This window comes from Lissotriton helveticus, chromosome 2_1 (assembly GCF_964261635.1).
Source record: "Lissotriton helveticus chromosome 2_1, aLisHel1.1, whole genome shotgun sequence".
NCBI classification, from domain to species: domain Eukaryota; kingdom Metazoa; phylum Chordata; class Amphibia; order Caudata; family Salamandridae; genus Lissotriton; species Lissotriton helveticus.
The window spans coordinates 515834537-515862133 of NC_136059.1; the positions used below are offsets into that span (position 1 = coordinate 515834537).

The 27597-nt window shown below is 45.5% G+C and overlaps 1 protein-coding gene across 1 annotated transcript in view; it reads left to right on the plus strand.

The window, feature by feature from the left end:
* Positions 1-15: 15 nt before the first annotated feature.
* Positions 16-27597, plus strand: part of PPWD1 (peptidylprolyl isomerase domain and WD repeat containing 1) — a 387705-nt gene continuing 360123 nt past the window's right edge. Inside the window, exon 1 of the mRNA XM_078675153.1 lies at positions 16-7051. Coding sequence (XP_078531279.1) covers positions 58-7051 — 6994 coding nt within the window. The 5' untranslated portion in view covers positions 16-57. The remainder of the gene's footprint in view (positions 7052-27597) is intronic.

Below are 27597 nucleotides of genomic sequence, written 5' to 3' on the forward strand. Positions count from 1 at the left end.
GTCGCAGGTCTATGACGTCAGTGTCTGGCGGCCGGCCGCGGTGACGCAGTGGTGAGCATGGCGTCCGGCGGATCCAGGCAGAGGAAGACCCGCTGGGATGACAGCCGAGCGAGGGAACGAGACGATCCTCCGGTACCGGCACCCCCACCACCACCCCCGCCGCCTCCGGAGCCTGGTAGCGGAGAAAACGCGTTTAGCAGCACAGACAGCGGGCGGGAGCCGAGCGAGGTCAGAGGGGAAGCAGAGCCCCACAGCCAGCAAGGAGAGAACCGGGCACCCTTAGACCAGCATATACAGGGCAGGGCACCCTCTGAGCAATGGGGGCAGCAAATGGACACCAAGCCACCCCAAGAACCATGGGGGCCTCAGGGACAGAATATGGCATCTCAAGAACAGTGGGGCCCGCAGGGGGATAACAGGACACCCCAGCAACCTTGGATCCCAGTAGCGACGGAGCCCTGGGTTGCACCTGGAGTAGGTAGGGGAATTGTTGAGCCTTGGATCCCTTCCGGGGCGGGAAGGGCAGGATCAGAGCCCTGGATCAACCCTGGAGAAAGCAGGGGAGCAACAGAGACATGGGTCCCCACTGCAGTTAATAGTGGAGCCGCAGAGCCCTGGGCTCCTCCTGGGGTCAGCAGGGGAGTAGCAGAGACTTGGGTACAGCCGGCGGTGGGGAGGGGGGCAGCTGAACAGTGGGTCCCTCCTGGGGTGGGCAGGGGAGTATCCGAACCATGGGTTCCGCCTGGTGTTGGCAGAGGAGCAACGGAACCATGGGTGCCTCCAGCAGTTGGTAAAGGTCCAGCAGATCCCTGGCTCCCACCTGGGGTTAACAGAGTTTCAGGCGAGCCATGGCTCCCACCAGGGGCGAACAGGATAGTAGCAGAACCCTGGGTGCCGCCTGGGGACGGCAGAGGAGCAGCAGGGCATTGGGCACCGCCAGGTCTTGGTATTGGAGGCGCAGAGCCATGGGCCCCTCCTGGGGCCGGAAGGGGAGCAGCAGAGCCGTGGGTCCCCCCAGGGACGGGAAGGGGTGTAGCAGAGCACTGGGTACCACCTGGGGTGGGCAGAGGAACAGCAGAGCCATGGGTTCCTCCTGGGATTGGAAGGGGGTCAGCAGAACAATGGGTGCCGCCCGGGGTGGGAAGAGGATCAGCAGAGCAATGGCCCCCACCTGGGATGGGAAGGGGATCAGCAGAGCCCTGGGCCCCTCCTGGGGCAGGAAGGGGAGCAACGATGCCCCCTGGCCAGCAGCCAGAAAGTAGTGGGCCAGGACAGCCTGGACATAGCCTATCCCAGGAGTCTTGGGGACAGCATGTAGAGAACCGGCCATTCCAGGAGCAGCAGGCATGGGCATCGCAGGAACCCTGGGGCCAACAGGGACAGAACGTGGTCTCACAGGAGCAGCAAGGTTGGACACCCCAGGAACCATGGCGGCAACAGGAAGATGGCAGATGGAGGGCCTCCCAGGAGCAATGGGGGCAGCATGGGCAGGACAGGCCAGCACGAGAGTCACGGGGGCAAGACAGGCACGGCAGAGGGAGGGGCCCTCGCGAACCCTGGGGACAGCAGTGGGAGGGCAGAGACCAAGGATCACAAAAACCATGGAAGCAGCATGGCGATAGTAGAGAAAGGGGCTCCAGTGTGCCTTGGGGCAATCAAGGGGAGGGTAGAGGAAGGGGGGCACGTGAGCAGTGGGGCCATCAGAGGGAGGGTAGAGAGAGAGGATCACATTCACCCCGTAGGAATCAGGGTGAAGGTAGAGGGAGGGGACCACGTGTACCCTGGGGGCATCAGGGAGAAGGTAGAGGAAGGGGGGGTCGCGTGCCTTGGGCGCAGCAGGGACAGAACAGAGGGCCGCAGGAGCCCTGGCGGCAGTTTGAGGAAGGCAGAGGGAGGGGATCACAAAAACCTTGGGGGCACCAGGGAGATGGTAGAGATAGACGAGCTCACGAGCCTTGGGGGCAGCAGTGGGATGGCAGTGAGAGGGGATCACATGACGCCTGGGGGCAGCAAGAGTTTTCCAAAGATAAAGGACTACAGGAGTCTAGGAACCAGCAGGACAACGACAGAGACAAGGGGTCTACGGCTCATTGGGGGCAACAGGATGAAGACAACAAGAGAGCAACTGAGATCTGGGGACCGCAGGCAGAAGGCAGAGAAAGTTTAGTAGAGCCTTGGGGCCAGCAGCAGGCCGAGGGCAGAGAAGGAGTGTTAACAGAACCGTGGGGTCAACAAGCTAGAGCCATGGATACAGGATTACATGAGCCAACCAGGCACCCAGGAGATGGGGACAGAGACAAAGTCTCGCAGGGGGAGACCAGAGACGGTATATCGAAGGAGCCCGACTTACAGCAAACTGACGGCAGAGTGAAGTCAGATGGGCTCATGTTGCAAAAGGCAGAAAGCAGAGTCGTGAGTTCGGAGGAGGCTGTTGGACAGCATGGATTGTTGCATGAACCTGTGGGCCAGGAAGCTGGGATGCAGAAGCTTGAGGGCTCTCAAGTGGAAATTGCCGAGAAGTCCTCACAGGGGCCTTCGGGACACAAGGATGATAATACGGATATATGTCTGGAGAAACCTGTGTTACTACAGGTGGATGTTAGAGAGTTGGGGGGATCACATGAGCCAGTAGGGAAACTTGGGAGCATAGATCTAGCGTTGCAGGATAATGTCTCACTTGAGGGGGCAGCTAGAGAGACGTCAGGAAAGTCAGTGGCACAGCTAGGGGAGAGTGGTGAGAAGGTACCTGCAGAACATCTTGCACAGCATGATGATAGAAATCGGGGGTCAGAGCAGCTCATGGGCCAGCCTGAAGATGGTAGAGAAAGCGGGTCCGTGGCATCAATGGAGTCGCATGATGAGAGGAAATCAGAAAAGCCAGCGAGCCAGCTGGGGGATAGTAGAGAGAGTGGGCCAGTGGATGCAATGAACCAGCACAACGAATCCATAGAAGAGAAGTCGGAGCATTCAGTGAGATTGCAGGATGTGAGCAGAGAGGGGTTTTCAAAAGAGCATGCAGGGTCCGGAGAGGAGGATACAGAAAAGGGACCAGAGAAGGAATTGGTGCAGCATGAGAAGAACAGAGAGGTTATATTGGAGGAACTCATTGGGCAGGCAGGCTTGGACACAGAGAGGGGGTCAGAGGGGCCTATGAGGCACTATGAAGAGAGCAGAGATAAGGTATCAGACGTGTCCATGGACCAACATGGTCATGATAAGTATGAGAGCTCGGAAGAGTCTATGAGGCTGCATGAGGAGAGCAGCGAGATGACACCCGAACAAACCATGGGACAGCATGAAAGAGATCACGCTAAAGAGCCAGAAAATCCTGTAGGACATCATGAGGAGAGCAGAGTATGCAATTCTGAAGAGGGCACAGTAAGTCAGCAGCCATTAGATGAGATGATGGAGCAGTGTGCAGAGAACCATAGGATAGCTCTACAGGAGCCTGTGGAGCCCAGTAAGGAGGGCGGAGAAGGAGGATTGCAGGACCCTGTTGGGCAGTATAAAGAGGATGGAGAGGTGGTGTCACCAGAACCTGTTGGGCAGCACGTGCATGATGTAGATAGGGTGTTGCAAGCGTTTGAGGGACAGCAAGGTGAGGTTACAGAGATGTTGGTCCAGGGACCTGTGAAGGTGCAGGTTGAGGGCTTAAAGGTGTTGCAGGACGCACATGGGCAGCATCAGGCCACGGATGGTGGTACACTAAGGCTTCAGGAAGAGGTAAAGCAGTGGGATAACCAAGAGAAAGTTGTGCAGAGAGAGGAGTTTGTTGAAGTGGCACCGTATATGAATGAGAATATGGATGCTGAGGAGAAAGGTTCTGGAGAAGAGGTTGTTCAACGGAGGAAGAGAGTACACAAATCAACAAAATCTTCAGAGGAGAAGGTGCGCAGCAGGAAGGAGAGGAGAGAGCATCAGGATGCTAGAGAAATAGATATTAAGGAGTTGAAGGCAGGATCGGGTAGTGCAGAAGCAGAGATAAATAACGAGATGATAGTGCATGAGCAAAGAGAGTTTCAGAAGGACAGTAAACTCAGAAGTATGGAGAAGGGAAAGATACTGGAGGAGGTCCTATGTGATACAGGCATAAAGGCGAGGACTGGGAACAAAGAAGCAGAGTTTGATGCAAGTGCTGAGATCAAACACCGATGGCATAGGTTACCCGAAGATGAGCAAGGGGCCCAAGAACAAAGAAAACACAGCAGTAGAGACATGGAAATGACATTCACCGAAGTGGAGGTTTGTGGTAGAGGGTTAAAGGCTACGGTCAAGAAAGAGGAAGAAGACTACGATACAAGATCAGAAATGAAGCACAAACGTCAGAAAGCGCATGTTGATGAACATTTGGATAATAAAGAGAGGAAGCAGAGTAGGAGGGAGATGGAAAGGTCATTTGAGGATGAAGCAGATAATGGTGGAAAGGCTAAGGAGATAGCTGTAGAGGACGAAGAGGAGTATGATACCAGAGCAGATAAGAAGCGACGGCAGAGAATGTATGAGGAAGATAAAGGGGACTACGAAGAGAGAAAACATAGAGGCAGGGAGAAGGAAAGAACATTTGAAGAAAATGAAGATGGTGGCAGTGGGCTGAAGATGTGGGATTCTGGGAAGACCGAAGAGGAGGGTGGAAAAAGACAGCAGGGCCGTTGGATTGGTAGAACAGCTGACGAAAATAAGGAGTTGGAGGGAGAAGATGGGAGAAAATCTACTGAAATGAAGCACTGGAGTAGTAGAAAGAAGGAGAGAAAGAGGGAGGAGAAGGAAGATGGTGGCCGAGAAAGGAAACACAGAGGTAGGGAGAGGAGAGATAAGCAGGAGGATGAGGCTGGTGGCGAAAGAAAGTCTGGGAGCAGCAGAAAAAAGAGGAGGCGAGAGAAGTCCTGGGAGGAGGAGGAGGAAGAGGCAGATGGCCACGATGCTGGTGGAGAAAGGAGAAACAGGAGCAAGGAGAGGAGGAGAGAGAAGCAGCAGGCTGGCGAAGAGGGAGAGATGCCACACTGGGGTGAGTGTATAGGAGAGAATGAGGGTCTGGACAGAGAGCAGTGGGGTTGCAGCCAAGAGATGGAGACACATGTTGAAGGTGCTGATATTCCAGAAGAAATGATATACTGGAGTGGCCAGGGCAGGGAGCAACACACTGAAAGTGTTGGTGAAGTTGAATGGAGGCATGAGCGCAGTAGGAAGGACCGCAAGAGGGAGCAGCATGAACAGGAGACTGGTAGTGAAAGAAAACACTGGGAAAGCAGGGAGAGACATAGGAGGAGAGAGGAGGAGGAGGACGAGGAGGGTGGTGGTGCAGAAGAGCCAAAGTCAAGCAGGAAAAAGGAAAGGAAGAGGGAGCATGATGACGGTGGACAAAGAAAGCACAGGAGCAGCAGGAAGAAGCAGAAGAGAAGGGAAGAAGAGGAACTTCGCGCAGGAGGGTCAAAGCATTGGAGTGATAGTGAGAAGGAAAGGGGCAAGGATTGGGAAAGGGAAGATGGTGGAGAGAACAAACCTAGGAGTGATGGCCAACAGAGACGGGTGTTGGAGAAGGATGGCGAAGACATAGAGATCAAACTTGGAAGCTGCAGGCAAGTGGCCAAGAAAATCGAGCAAGAGGATGAAGTAGAGAACTTCTTGAGTGTCATGGAGATGGAACGAAGTAGAACAAAGCCAGAAGCGCAGCATCATAACACTGAAAGGATTCAAGGAAGTGGAGCGGAGAAGGAAAGAAAGTCAGAGAGGTCAGTTAAGGAGCACAGTGAGGAAATTGGAGAGAAAAAGGATGATGCTAGCAGGGAAAAAGAAGGAACTAAAGAAGACAGTACTGAGTGCAAATATATCTACATGGAGGTAGACCGGGATAAAATGCAGGTGGATAATAGTGGAGAGGGAATAATATGCACTGGGGAGAAGGAAGGGACTAAAGAAAAGGCTGAGGCAAGTGGTGATGATGGAATGCTTTCAGTACATAGTAGAGACAAGTTCTCAGCAGAGGGTATGTTAGCAGAAGTTGGGCCTGTAACTGGCAGCGAAGGGAGGAAAACCGAGGCTGAAATAGACAGCGAAGGAGAGGAAAAACATTCTATTGATTTTGTAGCGAGGAGTAGCCAAGCAGAGGTACATATTAGAGCAGAAATGAAGCATGGACCATGGCGCGATGAAAAAACAGAGCTGGAAGTGGGTTGTGAAGGAGAGGCAAAACATGTACCACTGATGGAGAGGAATAGACAGCTGGAGGGGTATGGAGAAGAAAAGAGAGAACATTTACCCGGAAAGGCTGAGAGGAAAAGAGCACAGCAGGAAGAGGGACAAGTGAAGCCTGGATTTGGAATGGATGAGCGGGAGAGAGTGCCACTGGGAGATGGAGGTGAGGTGAAGTATGCATCCATAGTGGAGATGGAAATAGAGTCCAGGCTGTCTGGTGGTGGTAGCCGTGCAAAGAGCACCACTGACATAGGCAAGGAGAGGAAAAGAGAGCAACACCCACAGAAGAGTCTTGAAAGTGCAGAAAAGATAAAAGAGCCACTCTCTACACTCCCTTTTGATGATGGTGGGGGAAGGTTAGACCAAGAGAGAGAGACAATGGGGGCTCTGCTTCTGGCATCAACACCATTAGAGGAGGAAGGCGGTGGAAGCGGAGAGAGAAATATGGAGCTGCTGGTGTCCTGTCTGTCATCCACAGAGGATGGCAGTATTACAGAGCGAGAACAGAGGCGAGAGTTGCTGGGATCTTGGACCTCCTCAAAGGACAGTAATGGTGGAAACCAAGAAATGAAAGGGGACTGTCTGCTGTCACCACCTCCTTCCAAAGAGGATGGTATGGGAAGTGGAGGCAAAGAGAACGAGGAGATGGAACTGCTGTCCCAAACTCCAGCTAAGCGAGGCAGAGTAAGGAAGAAAGATATATCTTCCTCACCCTCTTCCAAGGAAGAAAGTTCTGGCGATGGAGGCAATGGGAAAAAAGAGGAGCTGACGTCACAGTCTCCCTCCAAAGAGGCAGATACCGAAGAGCGCTGGGTTGGGCCGCTCCCTACTGAAGCTTCACAGACCAAGAAGAGAAAAGGTACTTACCACCTGTTTTACACTTTTATTATTCGAAATTAATGAAACAGATTGATATCTTAAATGTGTGGTGGCACATCACCTGCTTGAGTTGGTGTAGAATTGTGCATCTTGTCACATAGTCATTGGAAACTACTGTGTTCTACGGAAATAGTTTAATCTCTTCACTGAAAATAGAGCAAATGTTCACTAGTCAGAAAACCGATTTAGTTGTACTCTCCGACTATTAGGGATATACCAGCCCCTGGATGGATTGGCATCTTAAGGGTGATGTAAAACTTTATCTAAAGGGAAAACATTATTTTCTTGTGCTATGTGTTTAATGTTTTGCAGAAATGTTTAGTCGGTAATTGTAGTCTTTAAATATCCCAAATTAAATTCAGTCACTTGCTAATTATGTGGTAATGACTTAATTGACTGGCGTTTCTTTTCAAGAGTGGCATGCACAGAATTCACTTCTGTATAACTACGAATGTCTTATTCAAGACCAATTACAGGTACTATGAATATATGTGCCTTTTAGTGTTGGTGGTGGAATGATCACAGTCTAATAGAGTGAGAAGTTTGACCCTTTCACTAAACTGATGGACTCAGTGAACAGATGGAGGTGAGCCACAGAAGCACCGAGAGAGGGAGCAAAAGGACTAGAAGATAAGGGCAAGCCAATGAGGAAAACTGGACCATGGCCTAAGCAAGTTAAAGTAGGGCAACATGGCTAACTAAAAACAAAACTGGGCAACCTCCCATCCCCATAGTAAAATCAAAATGGCCCAGGAACGTTCTGCTACATGACTAATAGCCTTGTTCGTGCTACTAGGTGTTTCTAAACCCACTGCTAAGAATAAAAACGTATCCCTCTCCATCTGTAAACGTACGAGCAGTTTCTCATCCTGTACACATGTAGGGGCACCACAAAATTCATTTCTTTGTTATTGATGTTGAATCGCTGACGGTTGTGCATTTTCTGAATTCTGACAAATATCATGCAAACAGAAAGTACAATACCTACCAGCGTGTATACTACACCGCAAAGGCGAGTATAATCCGTATTATTCCATGGGCAAAATGGAAAAAATAGGAGGCACATTTTACTCTGGCTGTTTTTGTTGAAGGATAACCACCTTTCTGTACGGCTCATTGATTCAATGTCTAGGTGGGATGGGGGGGGCGCTGAGCAGAACTTCACATTCTTTACTGGAGGTAATCCTTGTGTTTTCCAGGTGGAACTTGCTAAGAATGTCCATCTGCAAATTTGTTTAGGACACCATTTCTACTTTAGGATTGAGTTTTATAGGAATAAATATTTTTTTACCCAGGAGGATTGGGCTAGTTCATCCCTGTTTCTCCCAGAACTCACTCTTGTATCTTCAGTTAGCTCAGCTATAAGTTTCTAAATCTAATTCATATCTTTGCCATAAAGCACTCGATCTGTGGCATATGGAAATTTGTTTCTGTACGTTATTTCTTGTAAGGGAAATTTTATGAATGTATTTTCTTGTTCTGTCTTGGTAGGAAACCTTTCTATCCTCAGTGTTCTACTCTAGTATCTGCCTTTTTTGGATTTGTGCATTATCACATGGAAAATCTATTATTCTCTGCAAATTCCTGGTACTGTGGGGATGGACTTCTGCTGTAGATAAATACACGAAGAAAGCTGAGGTCTTGAGTAGAACATTTAGAGTAGTGCATTATCACAGTAGACAACTTTGTATTTTATCTTTTTCTTCATTAATTGTTTGAATATGGTTTAGCTTCAAAAAGCTACATTGCACTGCACATAAAACGGGGATGATCATGTATGTGGTTTATATAGCACAGAGGTAGGTATAAAGCAACGATGCACTGTGATGTAATAGGGAGTTCATTTCCAAAGGGAAAGGGTACTAGGTATACATATAAGCTGGAGTGACACAGTGGCAGCAACGTGATGCTGGAGCTGTTTCGGTGTCTTGGTGGTTGGGGAGTTTTGCAACATGGTATTGTTATAAAGAACAGTTTTTGAGTTTTTTTCCTGAAGATTTGCGATTGTGCTTGGCGGATTTCATCAGTGAACAGTTATGCAAACCCTGGGTGCTTAGATGGTGGAAGCCGGCTAGCACCTGACCTTGTCTTTCCCTCATTTTGTAGTCTTGAGTTTTGTGATTTTTTTTTTTTTTTTTTTTTTTTTTTTTTTTTGCTTCGTGCCTTTTGTAGTCCTCCAAAGGTTTTGATCTTGGGTGCTAGGTAAGGTGGGGAGACATTTTGTGCAGCTCAGTTGTTTATGCACCAGATCTTGAAGGACATTTTCACTGGAAGAGAGAGCCTGTGGATGTCTGAGTGTTGGCTGTATGTCAAAGTTCCGAAGACCTTTGCCATTGTGCTGCTGCACCAAGGGCCGTAATCAATGGGGCCAGGTGAGCTGCTGGTGGGTGAACCTTTCCTCTGTTTGGTAAGACTTTACTACTGTCTGGATGGCTGCCCAGAAGCAGTCATCTGGGAGAAATGGCTTCACTCTGTAGAGCCAAGATTTTTTTCATCTTGTTGGTGATGTGTTTTGAAGCTGGGATTAATGTCCATGTAAAAGTTGACTCATTGCTGGTGACGAGGTATGATATGAATCTGTTGTGGTTCATCTTTTCGAGTCCCTTCTGTACCTGCAGTTGTTTGCTGGCTTGGCAATGAGAATAAATTCTATCTTCTGTAACTCACCTTAATTTGTGCTCTAATCACTCAGGTGTAGATGAAGGCAACATTCTCCTTAGTCTTTCTGAAGGTGACTTTTAGCAAGGACACCAACCAGAGTTGACCATCTTCTGCGTATTGATGGATACTGGTTGTCATCTGGTCTTCTCCCTCGTTAAGTGTAGACGGTTGGCCATTTAGGATTGTTGCTGGGTGAAATGGTTGAGGGAATGACAGGCTTGAGTTTGCTTTCGATGTGGTGTTGAATACTGTCTGTATTGTCCTTTAAGTTGTTGATTGTACTAGGAATTGTAGTGTAAGGCAGTGTGGTATGGCTGAGATCAGGTTGTTACTGGTATATGCACAGCCGCAATGTTTAATGGAGGATTACAATTGCTTCTCAATATGTTGGGTACTGTAATTTTGTGCAACAGGGTCATCTGGGTGGTTGGTGGTGGTATGTCACTGCCAGATTTCTGTCATGAGTACCTCAAGGCCAGGGGTGGTGATAAGATCACAGCATGTTAAAGTTCTCTGTGAGTAATGGCTTTAACAAGACTGTTGAATTAAGAGTGCTTGCTGCTGGTGCTTGTCAATGTGATGCTAATGAGGACTGATTGAGTGTTGTGTTGGCTGGTGGATCGTGACTTGTGCTTTTAATGTTTGGGATGTCTTGTGGTGGGTATGTTACAAACTATGCGGTTGTTGGGAAAGATGCAGGGGGAATGTGGAGTAGTGGATCTGTTTAATGGCACGTATCTGGTCAAAACAGAAGATGCCCTGTATGCCCTTATCAGAGGATCCATTGAGGACTCTAAATGCAAACATTACATTTGATAGTCTACCAGGACAAATCCAATCGGGTTTTATACTACGAAGAAGAACAATCTGCTCAGGTGACCCATTGTCGATATTGGCTGGAGGAAAGCACCAAGAATTATGTCATCCTATCCCTTGATAAAGAGAACATCTTTGACTCTTAAGGATAGAACTTTTATTTTCTGCTCTTTAGAGCTGCACGTGTTTCCCAATTTCTGGATGAAGGTTGATTGTACAACTCCCAGGTTATGGCCAGAGAGAGAACTAATGGTCTGATCAGACAGCTGGGAGTTTTGATGAGGAACAAGGAGAGGATTCCACCATCGCCTCTGCTGTTTGCATTAGCTGTTGACGTCATAGCACGTAGGCCCACAATTTAATTGTACCCGCAGAGAGTTCTGGTTGGAAGCACTACACATACCGTATCACTTCATTCTGATGAAACATGGCATATTTGTCCAAACCTGAGAGAATGGTACCGCAGTTACTTAAATTAGTAGACATTTGGGACTTAGTGGGATCTGAAGACTAAATGGACGAAATACAGATTTTTCCTTTGGGGAACTGGGCGAAATGAGTGGAACGCACCGGTCATATTTTGGGTGTGTGGTGAGCGGGTAAGCTGTTGAAGTACTTGGGGATACAAATTGTGCACTCAGAACAAGACTCTGAAGCGTTTATTGTCAAGGATCATTGAGAGGATGCACAGTTGTGTTTCATTTCAGCTGAAACTGACACCGTCATTGATCAGGTGGATCATCCTGATAAAGATGGTAGTTCTCCCCGCTGCTTATATGTATTCCAGGGGAAAATATGGTGTGATGTTAACAGAAAGGATTAGATAGTGTACTGAGTCAGTTGTTGGACTCGGCACCAGACCTAGAAGTATTTTGAAAGCCCAGGTGTTTCCATATGAGAGTCAGCGTCTCAGAACAAAAAATCTTGAAAAAACAGGAAAGGAGACCATTCTTCTTTAGCCTTCCATTGATTTGTCATGAACTGTTTGTTCAGAAAAATGGCCCACACGCGTTTCTGTGGAACATGTATACTTTCTGCCATCTTCTTCAGGACCTGACACTCTTTGAATTTTTTCATTCACCTAATCCGACACGTGGGGGTATCTAGACATCTAGGTCTTGTATAGACTATAGCCACATTACTGATATTTTCAATTATTCATCCCCACTAACAGTCGAACTTTCCCATCATCTGATGGTAGGATCTATTTAAATAGCAGGGTGCAAACGCCAATAACACTCTTCTTGGAGCTAATCACATACACAGCCTAATGGATACCATGCCTTCTTTCCTCATGTGTAGTCTCTGACCTGCGTCCCCGGGGTCTGTAAGATATAGCTGATCTTTTGGTACCCCAAAATATTACATTCTAGTACAGATTTAAAAAAAAGGAAAACCTGGCAACTGAACAGATGTGGAATTAACACCTTGTTAGGAAAGACATGACTCCCACTAAATTATTTGACAGGTAGGCCAGCTTTTGTTAAAATTAGGAGCCTTCAATTAGGTACACTCCTAATTTTTTAGTAGCAAAGTACCTCAAATAGACATTGTTCGCACTGGCATGCTATCAATTTAGTCATTCTTGCTATCACAAATGAATAGAGTTCCAGAAATTAACATTTTGAGTACATTTTTAATTATTACTTTATACATTTCTGGAAGTTACTATGAGGAAATTCAGTTTTGATTTTTCCTTATACAGAGATGGCACCCAAAACATATTACACCTTGGGTGGTTACCTAGACCAGAAATCCTCGGGTCTCAACATGCACACAAGAATGCATCAAAACCAATGTGCATCAAAAGAGCTCCTACCAGTAAGGGAGTTGTAGCCCTCAGTGGGACTAGGTCTCCCACTGGGAGGAGAAACCCATATGATGAAGCATGCCACCTATGGTCGGTGAGGGTTTTCACCCTGAACGGGATTGTCCCCCTGTCTATATGGGACATTTTGTGAGTCTCCAATCCTTCAAATCTTTTGATGCACATTGATTTTGATGCATTCTTGTGTGCAAGTATAGACCCAAGGATTTCTTGTGTTATATTTGTATATTAGTTGGGGATACTTTCCGCTGTCTTTAAATTATTTCCCTTGGACCCTTCCATATCCTTTGTGTTAAGTGGTTACCCAGACACTCATTTAAAATATATTATGGCTCAAAGAATTTGCTAACTGAACCTGTTTCTCTATTCTGGTAACTGAGATGCACAATCTAGGAGTGCGCATGGCTGTGGAATTGTTCATGAGACCATCAGTTTGTGCAGTAATCATAAAATGTATAGTTTAAAATAATACATATGTGAATATAGTAACTATATTTTTTCCTACCAACAGTGCCTTGTCCCATAGAGTGATAGTGTTGTGTAACTTAATTGTAATTTTCACATCTTTGGGACTAGAATGTCAAACATTGCTTATTTTAGGTCTCCTCTCATTACTTTCTCCTAGACATGTAATGGTGGATCACTAATATCCTGACAACAGTTTTATTGTTTGTCTAGGAGTGCATTCGGTCCTATTACACTTTACTGGGGCAGTCTGCTCTACCACTGTCTGTTTCATGAGCACAGTTGTGTTTGCGTTCGGGTTGCCACTCTTGTCCCCATGGACTGAACAGTAGAGCATCAGATAGACTCGCTTTCAGGTCACTAGCCCTCTGCCTAGACAAATCCAATAGCAGCCTTCTGCACAGTAGCTCGGTCTGCAGTATTAGTTTCAGATAGTTTAGAGCCCGATCCATAGAGGTCTTTCAGCTAAAGATACAGATGTTTTTAGTTTGATCTGTTTATTGTCATTTCTAACTGAGATACAAAATAATACTGTAATTTCTACCAGGTGCATGGTATACGTACTTAAGGCATCTTCGCACAAGATTGACAGGAAGACATATTACATCAACTGATTACATTCGGTGAACTCATTGTCATACATATAGGTATCAATTCCGCATTGTATTCTTTTCTTCCCACAGCGTTCACAGGGACCATGACAATTTCCCATATGATATTTTAAGGTCAATGTATATGCTGTATTAACAACCTCAACATCTTCAGGCAACAACAGAGCTCCAGACATCTTCCCTTTAGGAGAAATTGTGTATAACCATAAAGTCATGTATCTAATACTTTTCCAAATAAAATGGTATCCCATATATATATGTGCTGTCACACGAGGCACTGCATTCTTCCCAGCGTGCATGAGGCTAGTTCCCAACCCTAGACTTAACTGATTTCAGGCACTGTTTGTTGTGTGATCTGTATTTCTATTCAGACTGTAGGTTGAGCCGCAGTGCTGCAGAATTTGTGTTCCAGCTGTCCGAGAGCGGGAACTTCCTTAGTCCTAGTGTATCCTCCCTCTTGAGGAATACGCCCTCAGTCGCTGCCCAATTTAGGACCGGCGGGGACAGGCCGGGAGTACTGGAGGTACCCCGGACTTCCAACATCATGTAATGAGTCTTTTTGCCACTGCCATGCCCAAATCTAGAAACAGACCTGTAGCCCTGTGTGCCATACCCTTAGGGAATAGCCCCAGTATGCATGATTCCCAAGAGTTTGGGAGTTGTCTATCAGTGCACTCAAACAGGTTGAATGTAACCTTTTCCCAGAACTGTCGAAGCTTATGACATGCCATAACATGTACAATGTCTGCATCCAAGTGGTTGCAGTGAGGACAGTGTGAGTTAGTTCTGTGAAAGTGCAGATTCATTTTCTCTGGGGTGAGGTACACCCGGTGTACTAAATCAAATTATATTAATTTAAACCTAGTGTTGCGAGGAACCAGTGTAGGACTTGTTGGTATCATCTTTCATTCTGTATCTGAGCGACCTAAATCAGATTCCCATTTCGTACTCTGTGGGGTCAGATCTGCTGCGGTGTGGAGGCGAAGGGTGTCTGCAAACCAGATGGCTACCATTTCCCATTAGATTGATGTTTTGAAGTAGCATGTTTGTTTGTTACTCTTGCATAATATCTCCAAATTTGCAATAGCCTATTCCAAGAGGTGTATAGAAGAAAATTTCAACCGGGGCCATTCCTTCCTATTGTACCAAATCATTGAATGGCACAAGTCTTTCGTTGGAGTACAGGTCTCCAAGTGTATGGATTCCCACATTGTGCCAGTCCACCAAGTCGAAAGATGTGGTGCATCTGGGTCCCCTAAGTGTCCTGATTAAGGGGATCGCTGGGACATACGGTTTTATATGTCTAGTGAGGAACACCGCTCTACGGAAACATCTGTAAGCTACTTGTAGCAACAGGGGGAGTGAGTTACTTTTCCCTTTGCAGGGGTGGAAGATAGAAAGAATTGCATGTACTGTTAGGGGAGCCTCCTATCACCCAGTGCCTGCCTTCCACCCACCGAGCTACCCACTAAAGCTGGGACTCTATATAATGTTCCAGGTTTAGTACACCCAGCCCTCCCTGGCCTGTTGGTTGGTATAACTTTGCCATAAATCATCCATTCAATTGGTTTAAAAAAGGGAGGCTTTAAATATAGTGGCAGATTGGCAAAGTAATTAAGGAGGCAGGGAAGTACCACAATTTTGATGGGGGAGATCCTACCCGCCACCGAGTTAGCCAGTGATTTCCAAAAGGTCATCTGCAACAACAGGAATGTAAGTGCTCTGGTGAGGTTGCCATCCAGGAGGTCCCAGTCACTATGGTAAATCCTAATATCCAGGTAACGAAGCGTGGATGGCTACCGTGCGACTGGGGTGCCATCAATAGAGAACATCGGGTCAGACGCGGTAGGTTCAATGAGGAACAGACCAGACTTATCCAGGTTAACCCGTAGCCCTGATAGATGGGCAAACTGGCTGAGTATAGCAGGTACAGTATCTGGGATCCTCCCAACATCTTGTGTGTATATTATAAGAGGAGGTCATCTGCGAATAAAGATATTGCGTGAGGAACTCCTCCCGTATAAATGCCCCAATGAGTTGCAGATGCGCGCATGGCTAATGCCAGTGGTTCAATGACCAGTGAGAAGAGGCATCCCTGGTGGGTACCTCTACATAACGGTTAAGGACGCGGCGCAGGGATGTGGAATTCCTATAGCCCAACGCCCGGGACATTTGTTTCGGGTCAAGGGCAACAAGTTTTGATGTGTGTTTTGACCTTGGCACAAGTAGGCTCAACCCCCTACAGCAGGAATCCTTTGGCTGCCAGTTTGCAGTACCATATTATTGATCAGGGAAGGGCATTGTCTGCAGTTAAGGTAATATTTGTGTCCATGTGTTAATGCTGGTCAACCTTGTATTTATGGTTCATTAATTGCAAGCTTTCATTATTAGGGTGCGCGCTCTAAGTAAATGTTGTAAGCTCAGACTGCACTACGGAGAGTGGTTCCAGTATAAAAATGTGTTCACATGTTTTCAATGTTTAGCAATGTGAGGCTATGTATACTGCTCTCAGAATGCTCTCTGGTTAGATGCAAATATTTGCAGAAGCTTGAAAGCAAGATGGATGATTCTTTGCTTTCAAAATAAAATGTTCCCCAAAAAGAAAAGCCAAAACATTTTGCTAAACTACTGAAAACGTTGGGTACCATTTCTTTGCAGCATCATTAAGTAAAATGTGTTGATGTACACTAGTATTTCCCAAAAATATTCATAATGGAAAATCAGTGTAACCAGTTTTAATAAGATTATGGAAACAAAAAGTAAACAAGCATTGGTAAAGCCAGTAGGTCTGAAATTGTTGGCCAGCCTTTTGGATTTGTCAATGCGTGACTTGTTTTGGCATGGTTTTTGTAAAACCGTATTGGTGTGGGAGCTGTCGGACCCTCACCATTACAACAAACATTGGCAAAAGCACTAATAGTTTTGGTCTCAAAAAGCACACATTGTACAGTAGTTCCTGCCACTAAACAAAACAACTGTGTGTGGATATGCTCCTTGTGAAAGAACAGAATGCCGTCACAGTGAAGCTAGTTGATAGACAGAGAGAGAGAGACGCACACAATTTTAATAAACACTAAAGATCATGGCACCAGACATAATTAAGGGGCCAATGAGTAAATAAAGGGCACCCATGTCATTGGATTAAGTGCAGATCTACAACTTTCGTGCATTCACAGGACTTTACATAAGTAGGCCAAGAAATAGTACTCTTAGAAAATATTTGGAAGTGCATTTTAGCATGAGCCAATATGCAGGTGTAGATTTGCTCATGCGAGTGTTTGGAAGTTTACTTTCCCTCCAACCACTTTTTTCCCAACCCTGACAGAGGTATTTTATCTGCCATTGTCAGGAATAAATATCCCTTAAAATATGCAAGTTAGTAGGTTTGCACAGTCTCAAAAGGGCATTCCAACTCTGGAACTGTTGCTTACCACTACCTTCAGCCCCAGTGTGTAGATCCGGGTAAACGTGGCAACATAATGGAACTGCTAGTATTCAAACCCTACTATGGAAGGAGCCCTGGCATAATCAGAGAGGGTATTTCAGAGCTCTTATTAAATGAGATTGTGGCCATAATTTGTCGCCGAATACATGGCACAAAAGGGTCTAGTAGATTTATGAAGCAACCTGCCCCATGGACAAGCGCATATATTATTAAATTCCACACCCCTGACGTGACAACAAATGGCCAGTCCAGACTCTGACCACTGGCTTTTTATACAACAGTTGTATCCGTGAGATAAAATATGGTTCCAGGTCAAACCAAGGCAAAATGTAAAAAATGTAGAGGCATTCCACCGTACCGAAGGCTTTCTCCAGATCGAGCACCATACAGCCATATCTGGGTAAAGTCAGTGGAGCGTATTCTGAACAGTCGACACTGGTTAAGGGAAGTAGACCTTTCCGGGACGAATCTGTTCTGGTCTTCATGTATTAAATGAGGCAATATGTATGCCAGTCTCCCAACTAAGATGTTAGCCAGCACCTTGTAATATACATTTGATAGTGCCAATGGACGATATGAGCCAAGCATGGTGGGGTCTCTATCTGGCTTGGGGAGAGTGACTAGGGTTGCCTCGCATATAGAGCTCGGCAAGTGAGACAGTGCCTCCTCAAATACCCTCAATAGATTAGGGGCTAAAAGGTCCGCTTAAGTTTTATAAATCTCTGTTGGGAAGCCATCCGGCCCGACACTTTCCCCGACGCCAAAGACCTGATTGCATGATTGCACCCTGAATTCCCTCGACTGTTATAGGTGCATCTAGTTCAGCATGCTGATCTGGAGTAATCTGCGGGCAGGAGAGCTTGTACAGAAAATCGGTTATATCATAATCTGTTGCCTCCATACTTGATTGATATAACAAGATAAAATGGAGCACCAAATCATTATGTATTTCATCTTAGATGTAATGCAGTTCCTCTACTGAGGAGTAGAGTGCAGTGATAGGGCATTGTGGCTGTTCCTGCCTTATCAGCCATGCAAGGAGGGTCCCTGATTTACCAGCTAGGGAGTGTGTTCTTGCAAAATATGTTGTATAATTAAGACATTGCAGCCTCTCTAGTAATGTGGCGCGTTGTTCCCTCACTGCCAACAATTCCGGAGCGGAAGAGGATTCCGAGACTTACTTTGTTTCGAGAGACAACAATATTCTTTCCAGATCACTGATTTCTTGTTCCCGCGTACCACAACCCAGACACATGCAGCCACCTCTGAGCGTCACCTTAAAGGCGTCCTACTCCAGAAGGACCGACTCCACCATGCCGGTGTTCTGTGTAAAGTAATTCTTTACTATGGTGCAGAGGGAGGCACGGAATTGCTGGTTTTCTAACACAGAAGGCTGCAGGTGCCAGAATACGAGAGTAGGAGAGTGTGTGTCCTAGTCTAGGTCAATTTAATTGGGATTATGATCCAAATGTGTTCTACCAGGTATTCCACCTGTCTCACATAAGGCAGCACATTAGGTGTGCACAGGAACCTATCTATATGGACATGCAGAGTGTGGGGAACCGAGTAGAAGGAGTATATTTGCGTGATGGGATTGCAGTGTCTCCAGATGTCTATCAGCCCCCAGCTGTTAACCCAGTTCCTCAATAGTGAAGCCCCACTAGCTGCCGATGTGCTCCTAAGGGCTGGGAATGATCGATCAAGGGCTATATCTAATACACCCCCCCCCCAATCAGCCAGGGTATATGACACCACCTAGATAGTGTTGTTGTTAACTTATTCCAAAAGGTTCCCTGTTCCGTTTTGGGGGCATATATGTTTCCTATTAGGAGACATCTACCATCTAGTTTACCCTTCAGAAAGGTATATCTTCCTTCTGCATCTATCTCTGTTTCCTCTATTAACAGGGGGTCCCTGGGCGCACCCAAACCAGCCCTCCTCGTGCAAATGCCGGGTAGTCTGTTGCAATGACCCGGCCCCTCCACCTGCACTGCAGTCTACTGGATTCCAAGTGTGTCAAGTGGGATTCTTGCCCCAAGGTTATCTGCACATTATGATGCTTAAGGTGTGACTAGACCGCATACCTATGGGAAGGGGTACACAGACCCGTAATATTCCAGGTAATGATTCGTTGTGACAGCATAGAATAAAGTTTAAATCCCTGATCTTGATATTCAAAATTCTTAAACTTTCTTCCCCTCAGATTTTGCAGCAACTGATTTCCCCTTATGTTCCAGCTCGCTCTCTGAGGTCCTCTGCCCTCCACCTTGCCATAGTTCCTCGTTTCAAGAGATCCAGGACTGGCGGTCGCTCCTTCCGAGTCCTTGCCGCCAAGTTATGGAATTCCTTGCCTGTCCACATTCGTGCTATTGATGAGCTCCTTGCTTTCAGGAAGGCTGTCAAAACCTTTCTCTTCCCCTTAGCTCCTTAGTTTTGCTGTTGTGTTGTCTTCCATCTCCTGTCCGGTTTTTATGTTCTGTATTAGCGCCAGGACGCCCCTTTGCTGGGGCATCTGTGCGCTCTATAAATCCGGATAACATAACATAACATAACCTAGTTTAGATGTATATGCATATATTGTTTGGGAAGATACGCGCACATGGCCAACAGAGACTGTTATGATGCCATATGGGGGTAGTTTTAGTTGAGCGTAACAGGGCCTGAGCAAACGTTTTGCAAAATATAACAACAACCTTGTAAAAACATGCAATACCAAAAGAGTGGATCCTGCAACTGTGTAGATCTGCCCAAACGTAAGAGTGTTTTCCAGTTCAATGAACCAACTCTGCGGGTGTGGATGAGCAGGGGTACTTGACTTTCAACGGTCCACCGATGTGCACTACCCACCCAATGGCATAGTAAAAGCAATTCCCCTTTAGATAACTCACATATTTGTAAGACACATCTCCTCCGCCTTGTTCAACCCCACAGTGAGCTTGGCCCGTGCCCCTTCCCACCCGCCCCCCACAGTATCACTTTACCCATTAGCAGCCATCTCACTGCAGTTCAACAGGTTCCCCACAGGAGTGTCCGGTCCATACTCGCAGTACAGGCCAAAAGAGATATATGATGTCCTCAGATAACCCCTCTGATGTCTCTGGAGGGAAGTCTGGCAGAATCAAGGAATTGGTGTCCGAGGGGCCGATCACCGAGGAGTCTGTCAATGGAAGTACGGGTTGAGAGCAAATCCATGTCTGATTCATTAGCAGCTTCCGAGATCATCTCTGCTTCATAAAGTGCTTGTCGCCTTTCTTTAATTATCTGCTCCAAATTGGGGACCGCTGACAACTGCGAAGTCTGTGATTTCAACAAGCTACCATGTCTCTTAACTGTGGTCGCAGCAGCTACACGCTTGGTGCCTCTTCCAGTGGGTCTAGGGCCAGTGAATCTTCCATATGACTCGAGCCAGTCCCACGCATCCTGTGGTGCATCAAAGAATTGAGTCTCCCAGTCAGCCACCACTCTGTTTTGCCAGAAAGTATAGTGAAAATTGGATGTCAAGTTTCCGAAGATGCTGTTTCACTTTCAAAAAGGAGCTTAGCTGAAGTTGAACTCACACTGTATAATCCGGGAAAAACATTACCTTGGCATTGTTTACTTGAATGTCATGTATCTTCCTGGTCTCCCTCAGGATCGAGTCTCTGTCCTGTTAGTATAGCATTTTAAAAATGAAGAATCGGGCGTTTTATCCTGGGGTGGTCTCTGAGATGGGACGCGGCGCGCTCTTTCTATTGAGAAGTAGGGGGATAACGTCCCTTCTGGCATTAGGCCCTTCAGCCATTTTTCAATTAATTCAACTGGCATTTGGCCATCAGTTCCCCCTATCAGGCCTATTAGGCGGATTTTGTTCCTTCTAGAGCGACCATCTGCATCTTTTGCCCTTTGTTCCAGCTGTCTGATCTGTGCTTCATGATCCCCAATTTCTTTCTCCATGAGATCTGAGGTTGGCTGCATTTCCATTATGGTACGTTCCACCGGCGTGACCCCTCTGTTAACTTTTTTAGGTCTGCGTGTAGGCGGGTGAGTTCTGTGGCAATACTTTCTATTTTGGACTCTTGAGACACAATGTCTTACACACAGGTACCAATGACAAAGGGATAGGATTGTAAATAACTGTTCTGTTACCATCGCTAATAAGAGACTTAAAACACACCAAAGTGTCCCTAAAAAGTAAACATTAAAAATCACAAAGTAAAAATTGAGCATCGAACTCTGTCATTCTACCCGCATGTGTAGTGCAAAAGGAAAGTTACACAGATAGTGAATAGAAGCATAGTGTACTGAATAGTAGAATAAAATACCATATACCCAAAGTTAGAAGACTGTACCTGAAAAGATATTGGCAAGAAGCAGTGATAGTAAACAGCGTAATTACACATTGTAATTTAAAGACATGAATTTTAGAGTCCAAGGTCCCCGCAAAACGGCATTAAAAAAAACCATTGGACGAAAAGGGGATTCTGAAAACTGCAACATAACAAATGAATGCCAGAGAAACTCAACGTCTGTGCTCCTACAAAATGCTAGGGAGAGATGGAAGTGGCAATGTGTAACGCCAGAGTCGACAGTTGGTGCCAACGCACATATGTTCGGTAGGTCCACAAAGACTACTCATAACCAACCAGGAAGACGCAGCTAAAAGAGGCTCAATCAGTTTGTAAAATATTGGACAAACTAGATGATCCGAGTTCACCAACTCCAAAGTACGCATATCGCGAATAGTTGGATGCCAGTACGCCAGAAATCACGTATGCTGCGAGTCAGTGGCTCAAATATACCTAGGGGCATATATTAGGAATACAAAGTCAAACGTACCTGCAAAAGACGTGTGCGCTAGCCACCCTCATTGTGCAGGTGATGAAAACTTAGAGCATGGGGCCTTGCTAAGGATAAAAACAAACCGAAAAAGAAAAGTTCTAATCGACAGGAAAGAATCAATGAGTTCCTATCAATAATAACAGCTGATAAATGCTAGTCTCAAGTCTGTCATTTGCCAGTACATGATAAATAGCTTCTAAATGTGAATTAAAGTACATACCTCTGAAGTGTCCTTATAGAAAATAAATATATATATGCATATATAGGACAGCGCAGGGCCTAAGGGACACAAGAAAAACCAGACCATGTAATTGCCTGTGCATATAATGACAAAAGACGATGTGCAGTCTAATGCGCTTTATAGCATGTGAGTAAAATACCTGAAACTATAGCGTGGCCCCCAGAGTGTGTTGCCGTAAAAGCTGGCGTGTGTTGCGGTCCCACCATTTAACGTCCGGCAAGTAGTCAACAAAGAAAAAGGGCCTGTGTGTACGAAACGATAGTCGCCATCTTAGTACAGGGTCATGTACAGAGCGCATTAACTAATGCAAGCCAAATCAGTAAGATAAGACAGTATACAGAGTCTACCAGTAAAGTGCAGAAAAACACAGTTTTAAAAATTCCGGAGTCGTAACCAACAAGGGACAGTTCTCTCATGCATCATCACATAAAGGAAAGATCTTTATGAAAAGCATGGAAGTGTGGAAAAAACCATTGGCATCACATAAAGGGAAGAGTTCATGCAAAGCATGTAAGCATGGGAGAGGGGTTGGCCTAACGGCTAAGGCGCTCGACCTCGGACCTGGGGATCTGGGTTCGAGTCTCGGTAACGACGCCAAAAACCTCCTGTGATTCTGGGCAGATCACTTAATCTCCCCGTGCCTAAAAAAATGAAAGTGTGTCCTCATGTAACGTAACTTGTGCTATGTAAAGCGCTCTGATACCTGATTCGGTTCGAGTCTAGTTTGCGCTATATAAAACTCTGCAAAAAAAAAAAAGCGTAGAAACAACCATTAACACAGTACTTTTATAATATGATTTAAATGCAGTCAAAAAATGTCATAATATAAAGTATTTTACACAATAGGGTGTTTTAAAACAATTGTATAAACCTCCTAGTCATAAATCATGTAAACTGAGTCGACATCCCATATGGGGAAAAGAAGCCCAGAAAAATAAGGAACATCAAATATAACAAGCATTTGCAATGCAATAGGTCTCGCATTTACGAGAGTTTGAGCTATTGGCATCGTCAATGACAATGCCATCTATTTATGTGTTGCTTTTAAAACAGATAAATAAAAGGCATTGCAATTTACAATGCCAATAGCTTAAACTCTCGTAAATGCCAGACCTATTGCTATTTGAAAAAATGGTGCGCGGAGACTGTAATTAAAGTCTACCGAGTAACAACACTCGTAATGGGGTGTTGCCATAGGAGGTTACAAAATGAGAATGCGGTACTAAGGAGGGACTACCAAGCCTATTGATGAATAAGTTTACAGTGGACAATGACACAAGCCAATGAAAAATATGGGTTGGAGAGTGGGCGGGCTCGGGCTGCCCGGGCTCGACCTAAAAAGGTTATTACACAGTATGGGTCTTTCACTACCCTTATATGATTTCATGTTACATTCTATAAATAGTGACAGTTCAGTATTATAGATATAACACATATTCATTTATTCAGGAAATGATTTCACTCTCCCAGGAAGACTTGAAGGTTCCTATCAACATTTAGGCCCCCCATCCACTGCCCCGAGTTGAATGATCCACCTGCTCTCTTGGTATCTAAATGCCCAGCTCTGTCTCTGGGCAATGTTCCAACTTCATCTATACTATGGAAACCTATCTTAATGATTTCCCTGTGTCCGTGTTCTGAATTATAATGTACTGCGGGTGGGTGGTCTTTATTGTAATTCCTTGTGGCCCAGACATGCTCTTGAATGCGTCCCTCAAAGTTGTTATTGCACTACCGATGTATTTAAGGCCACATTCACAAATGATGATATGCACCACATATCTAGTATTGCAATTGATGAACCTGGTTATTTGGTATACCCTCTTGGTATTGTATTGAAAGGTGGTTGGCTTGTCCCTTAGCAACAGATATTAGTGTCCATACTTATGAAAGCCATTAGGTGGTTTTGTCAGCCAAATGTGTTGTGCGCCAGGTTTCATATAGCTGTGGCGCAATGTTCCTGTCAGCTTACGTCCCCTGCTATGTATTAGTGTAGGTCTTGTTGTGATGGCCTTTCGTAAAATGTTGGCTGTCTGTAGGAAATGCAAGTGTCTCTGCATGATCCTAGAAATCTGGGAACTAAGTACACTGTACGGGGTAATGAAAGATTTTTTTTTTGTTTCCTTACTCTACCTTTGCCTCAACTGTCAAGAAGGATAACTCGTTTTACTCCATTGATCTTATTTCTAGCCTCCTTTAGTATATTCTTTAGGATAACCTCTGGTCTTGAATCTTCCTTCCATCTTCTGAAGTTCTCTCATGAAAATGAAATCTGAGCTGCAATTGCACCTAGTCCTTGTAATTTCCCCTTTTGCACTCTACATATGGGTGGAGTGACAGTGTACTTACTATCCCATTTTACTTTTCTCTTTTGATATTTGTATGCCAACCAGTGTTTCCCTGGTTTTGGTTCTCACACCCCAGGAGTGTATACGGATTTCCCTAAATTGTGTGCAGTCGAAGATGTGCGAAAACTGTGAGATATCCACTATAATTTTTTGCACTATTACTTAAATTCATTCCTTATCAGTCTTAACAGATTTAAACTATGCTATCACATTATTGCACTTTGAAATAGACACAATAAAGTAATTCAGAGTGACTGTGTGTTATACCTTACTAGGTGCTGGGTTCTAATGCATAGGTCAAACCAAGCGCAATGTTACCTGGCTCTTGCCAAGAGCTGCAAACCCCTTTACCCAGACACAAATCCTGCCAAAGATTGCACAGTATAAATGCTGCTGAGTGCTAGAGTGTCATGAACCAGGCGGTGACTAACAGCAGGATCCTGGACAGTGTGTGCAGCTTCAGAAAGCCTAAGGGTAGGCATGCTTACACGTGGGTGAAGAGCAAGGTGCAAAAAGTCCCCGTTCTTCTGAACAACCAGTTTTGCTGCAAGAAAGCACTGACTGCGCCCCAACAGCAGTAATCTCAGTTTACCTTGAAATGAACAGTGATGGTATTCCGCTCTTTCACAAGAAGCAAATCTGCTCACAAAGTAGTTCCCTTGAGTGTGTGTGTTGCGGCCAAAACAAAGATTTTTGCCTTTAGCCAATATTTGTTGTAACCAACTTTGGCACATACCAGGCTGCCCTCTCAACAACAAAGTTTCACCAAAAACATGGCAGTTCAAAATGAGCATTGACAAAGCAAAAAAGCTGGCAGCAAATGTAGACCTATTGGCTTTTACCAACGCCGGTCAGCAGTTTAAGTATTGGGGGCATCTACGTTTGTTATCCCAAAATTGGAAAATGCTAGAGGCTCTCTAAAAAGGGTAGTAGAATAGAAAGTAAATAGTCTAAAAAGTCCTGTTTACATGTACTAATTTCCGAGTATGCCCTCCCCTTTGTTTCTCGGCAGCAAATAAGAGGCATTTAGGGCTAAAGTAGGACAAATGGTTAACTATATGATGTCATCCAGGGTTAAAGGGTGTACAATATCACTCCTTTATCACTAGCATTTAGTTGAATAGACAACCATGATGGTTAAACTCTATAAACATGTAGTAAAAACAAACAATTGCACAGTTTTGTCAACAAATTACTATCTGGGATTATAAATGAGATTTACAGATTCCAAGATTAGATTTAGCCATTAATCTTAGTATTTGAAATTACAAATAGGATTAGACATTTACGTGTGTTCTTAGAGCACCGTAATAACCTTCAATTGAGTAACTGAGATGAATGGTTTGCAGGTGGTTTTATGTGGACAATCTGTATAAATGTTGGACTTGGGGGAAGTTTTGCTAACTATTACAGACAATTCAGAAACATGCCAAAATTAAAAAAAAGAAAATGGCACCACTAAAATAGGTGATTTCTTTTGAATCTGAGTTGGGAAATGGAATTTGAACAAACTTGCACTGATCTGGGCAACAGAGATGGAACCTAGATCTTAATAATTAAATAATACTCTGCCCACATAGGCTGCTCTCTGATGCAAATTCTGGATAACTGCCTGCCTGAGCAGCTCACCACTGATATATAATCAACATTTTCAAATGAAATTTGTGTCACAGGCATGAACACATCTCAGACTGTGATACGCTGTTTGGTGATGTAGGCAAGTGGCTGGAGCAAATACTTAAGGACCTCAAAGGCAGCAGAGAAGAAAGAAAATAAACACCTCTCTTGTCTACAGCAAACTTCTCTTTCTATAGACCCACTGTCTTGGCTGGGACTAGTAAAAGGAGGGACTAAGGGCACGTTCAGGAAATTTCATGGTGCCTTTTAATTTTGAGCAAGTCTCACTTTAGAGTTCATTTCATCACATCTCATTTACATAGAAGTCACCAGTATCATGTACGTCTATTTAACATACATGAGCTTGGGTGTATAGGTTTTGGGGGAGCAAAAAGTTTTTATTAACAGTAGCCTGGTAAAAATCTAAAAAAACAAAATTGAGGGGGGTGCCAGAGCAATAGGATGACTCCTGTGTAATCCTCCCCTGCCCCCCACCCCTTTGGGGGCATCAAACAGAGCGCCAGTGTTCTGAAGAGTCTTTACTTTGGGACATTGTCTTGTTTGAGACTGCTGGCAGGGAAAAGAAACCTAATTGTCTGCTCTGCCAGGCAGGGTACATAGCTTTGCTCTTGCCCTGTGGGAACAGAAACAAAAGCTGCCTCCATCAGGCAGGAGCAAAGCAATAGAGCTGGCTCCCGCCAGTACTAGGATGAATGCTGGCAGGGGAGCCAACAAGGTTGCTGGGTCCATGGCCCCCTTCCCCAGGCAACAACGATGCCATATATTGTGGGTGCCATTGATGGGGCAAACATAAAAACACAGGCAGTGCAAAAGTGGGCTCTCCCTACTGCCATAAAAAAAAGTAGGCTGTAGGTGCCCCGGACAGGTTGGCATGCCGGCCTCCCCAAACTAATAGTGGCCCGGAGACCTCATCCTCTGGGATTCCTTATTTTGGAGGGGGTGGGGATGGCCCCAGAACCCATTCCTGGAGCCCGATGTCAATCTTTCTGTCCCAAGGACCTCATCTCCCAGGACAGTGTTGTTCACTGCCTGATAGAGCGCAGGCAGGAAACCGAAACCTAGCTTCCTGCATGTGCTCTACCAGGCAGGCAACATAGGTTTGCTGCTGCCCGGGCGAGGGCCAAAACTAAAGTTTCTCTGTCATGTGAGCAAACCAGTGCATCCTGCTCCTATGGGAACCCAGGATGGCAGGGGAGCTGGCAGGGCCACGATGGTGACTGGTCTCTTAAAGGGCTTTTAATGTTGTTTAACCGCCACTCTGTGGCCCCCAAAGTTCTTTTTATTGTTGTTGGGTGCCCTGGTGGCACCAGGGCACAGTGCACACAAATAAAAATATTTATTTATAATTTTTTAAACCTACAAATGTGAAAGGAGTGAATGGAGTAGCCTCTTGTTTCTCTTTCACTGCTGCCGTCAATGAGCACCCCATAATGCCCTACGAGGGCTATATATTTGTATAGTTTCATCTTCCTGGTGCCTCTAGAAGGCATACAAGTGTACCACCCCATGTTACCCACACACAAATGGTTTAGTTGAGAGATTCAACAAAACCATGATATGATCATGAGACTCCATGAAAAACTCAGGAGATGGGATGTCCTTTTGCCATGCCTGCGTTTTGCTTACACAGAAGTAGCTCAGAAGGGAGTAGGGTT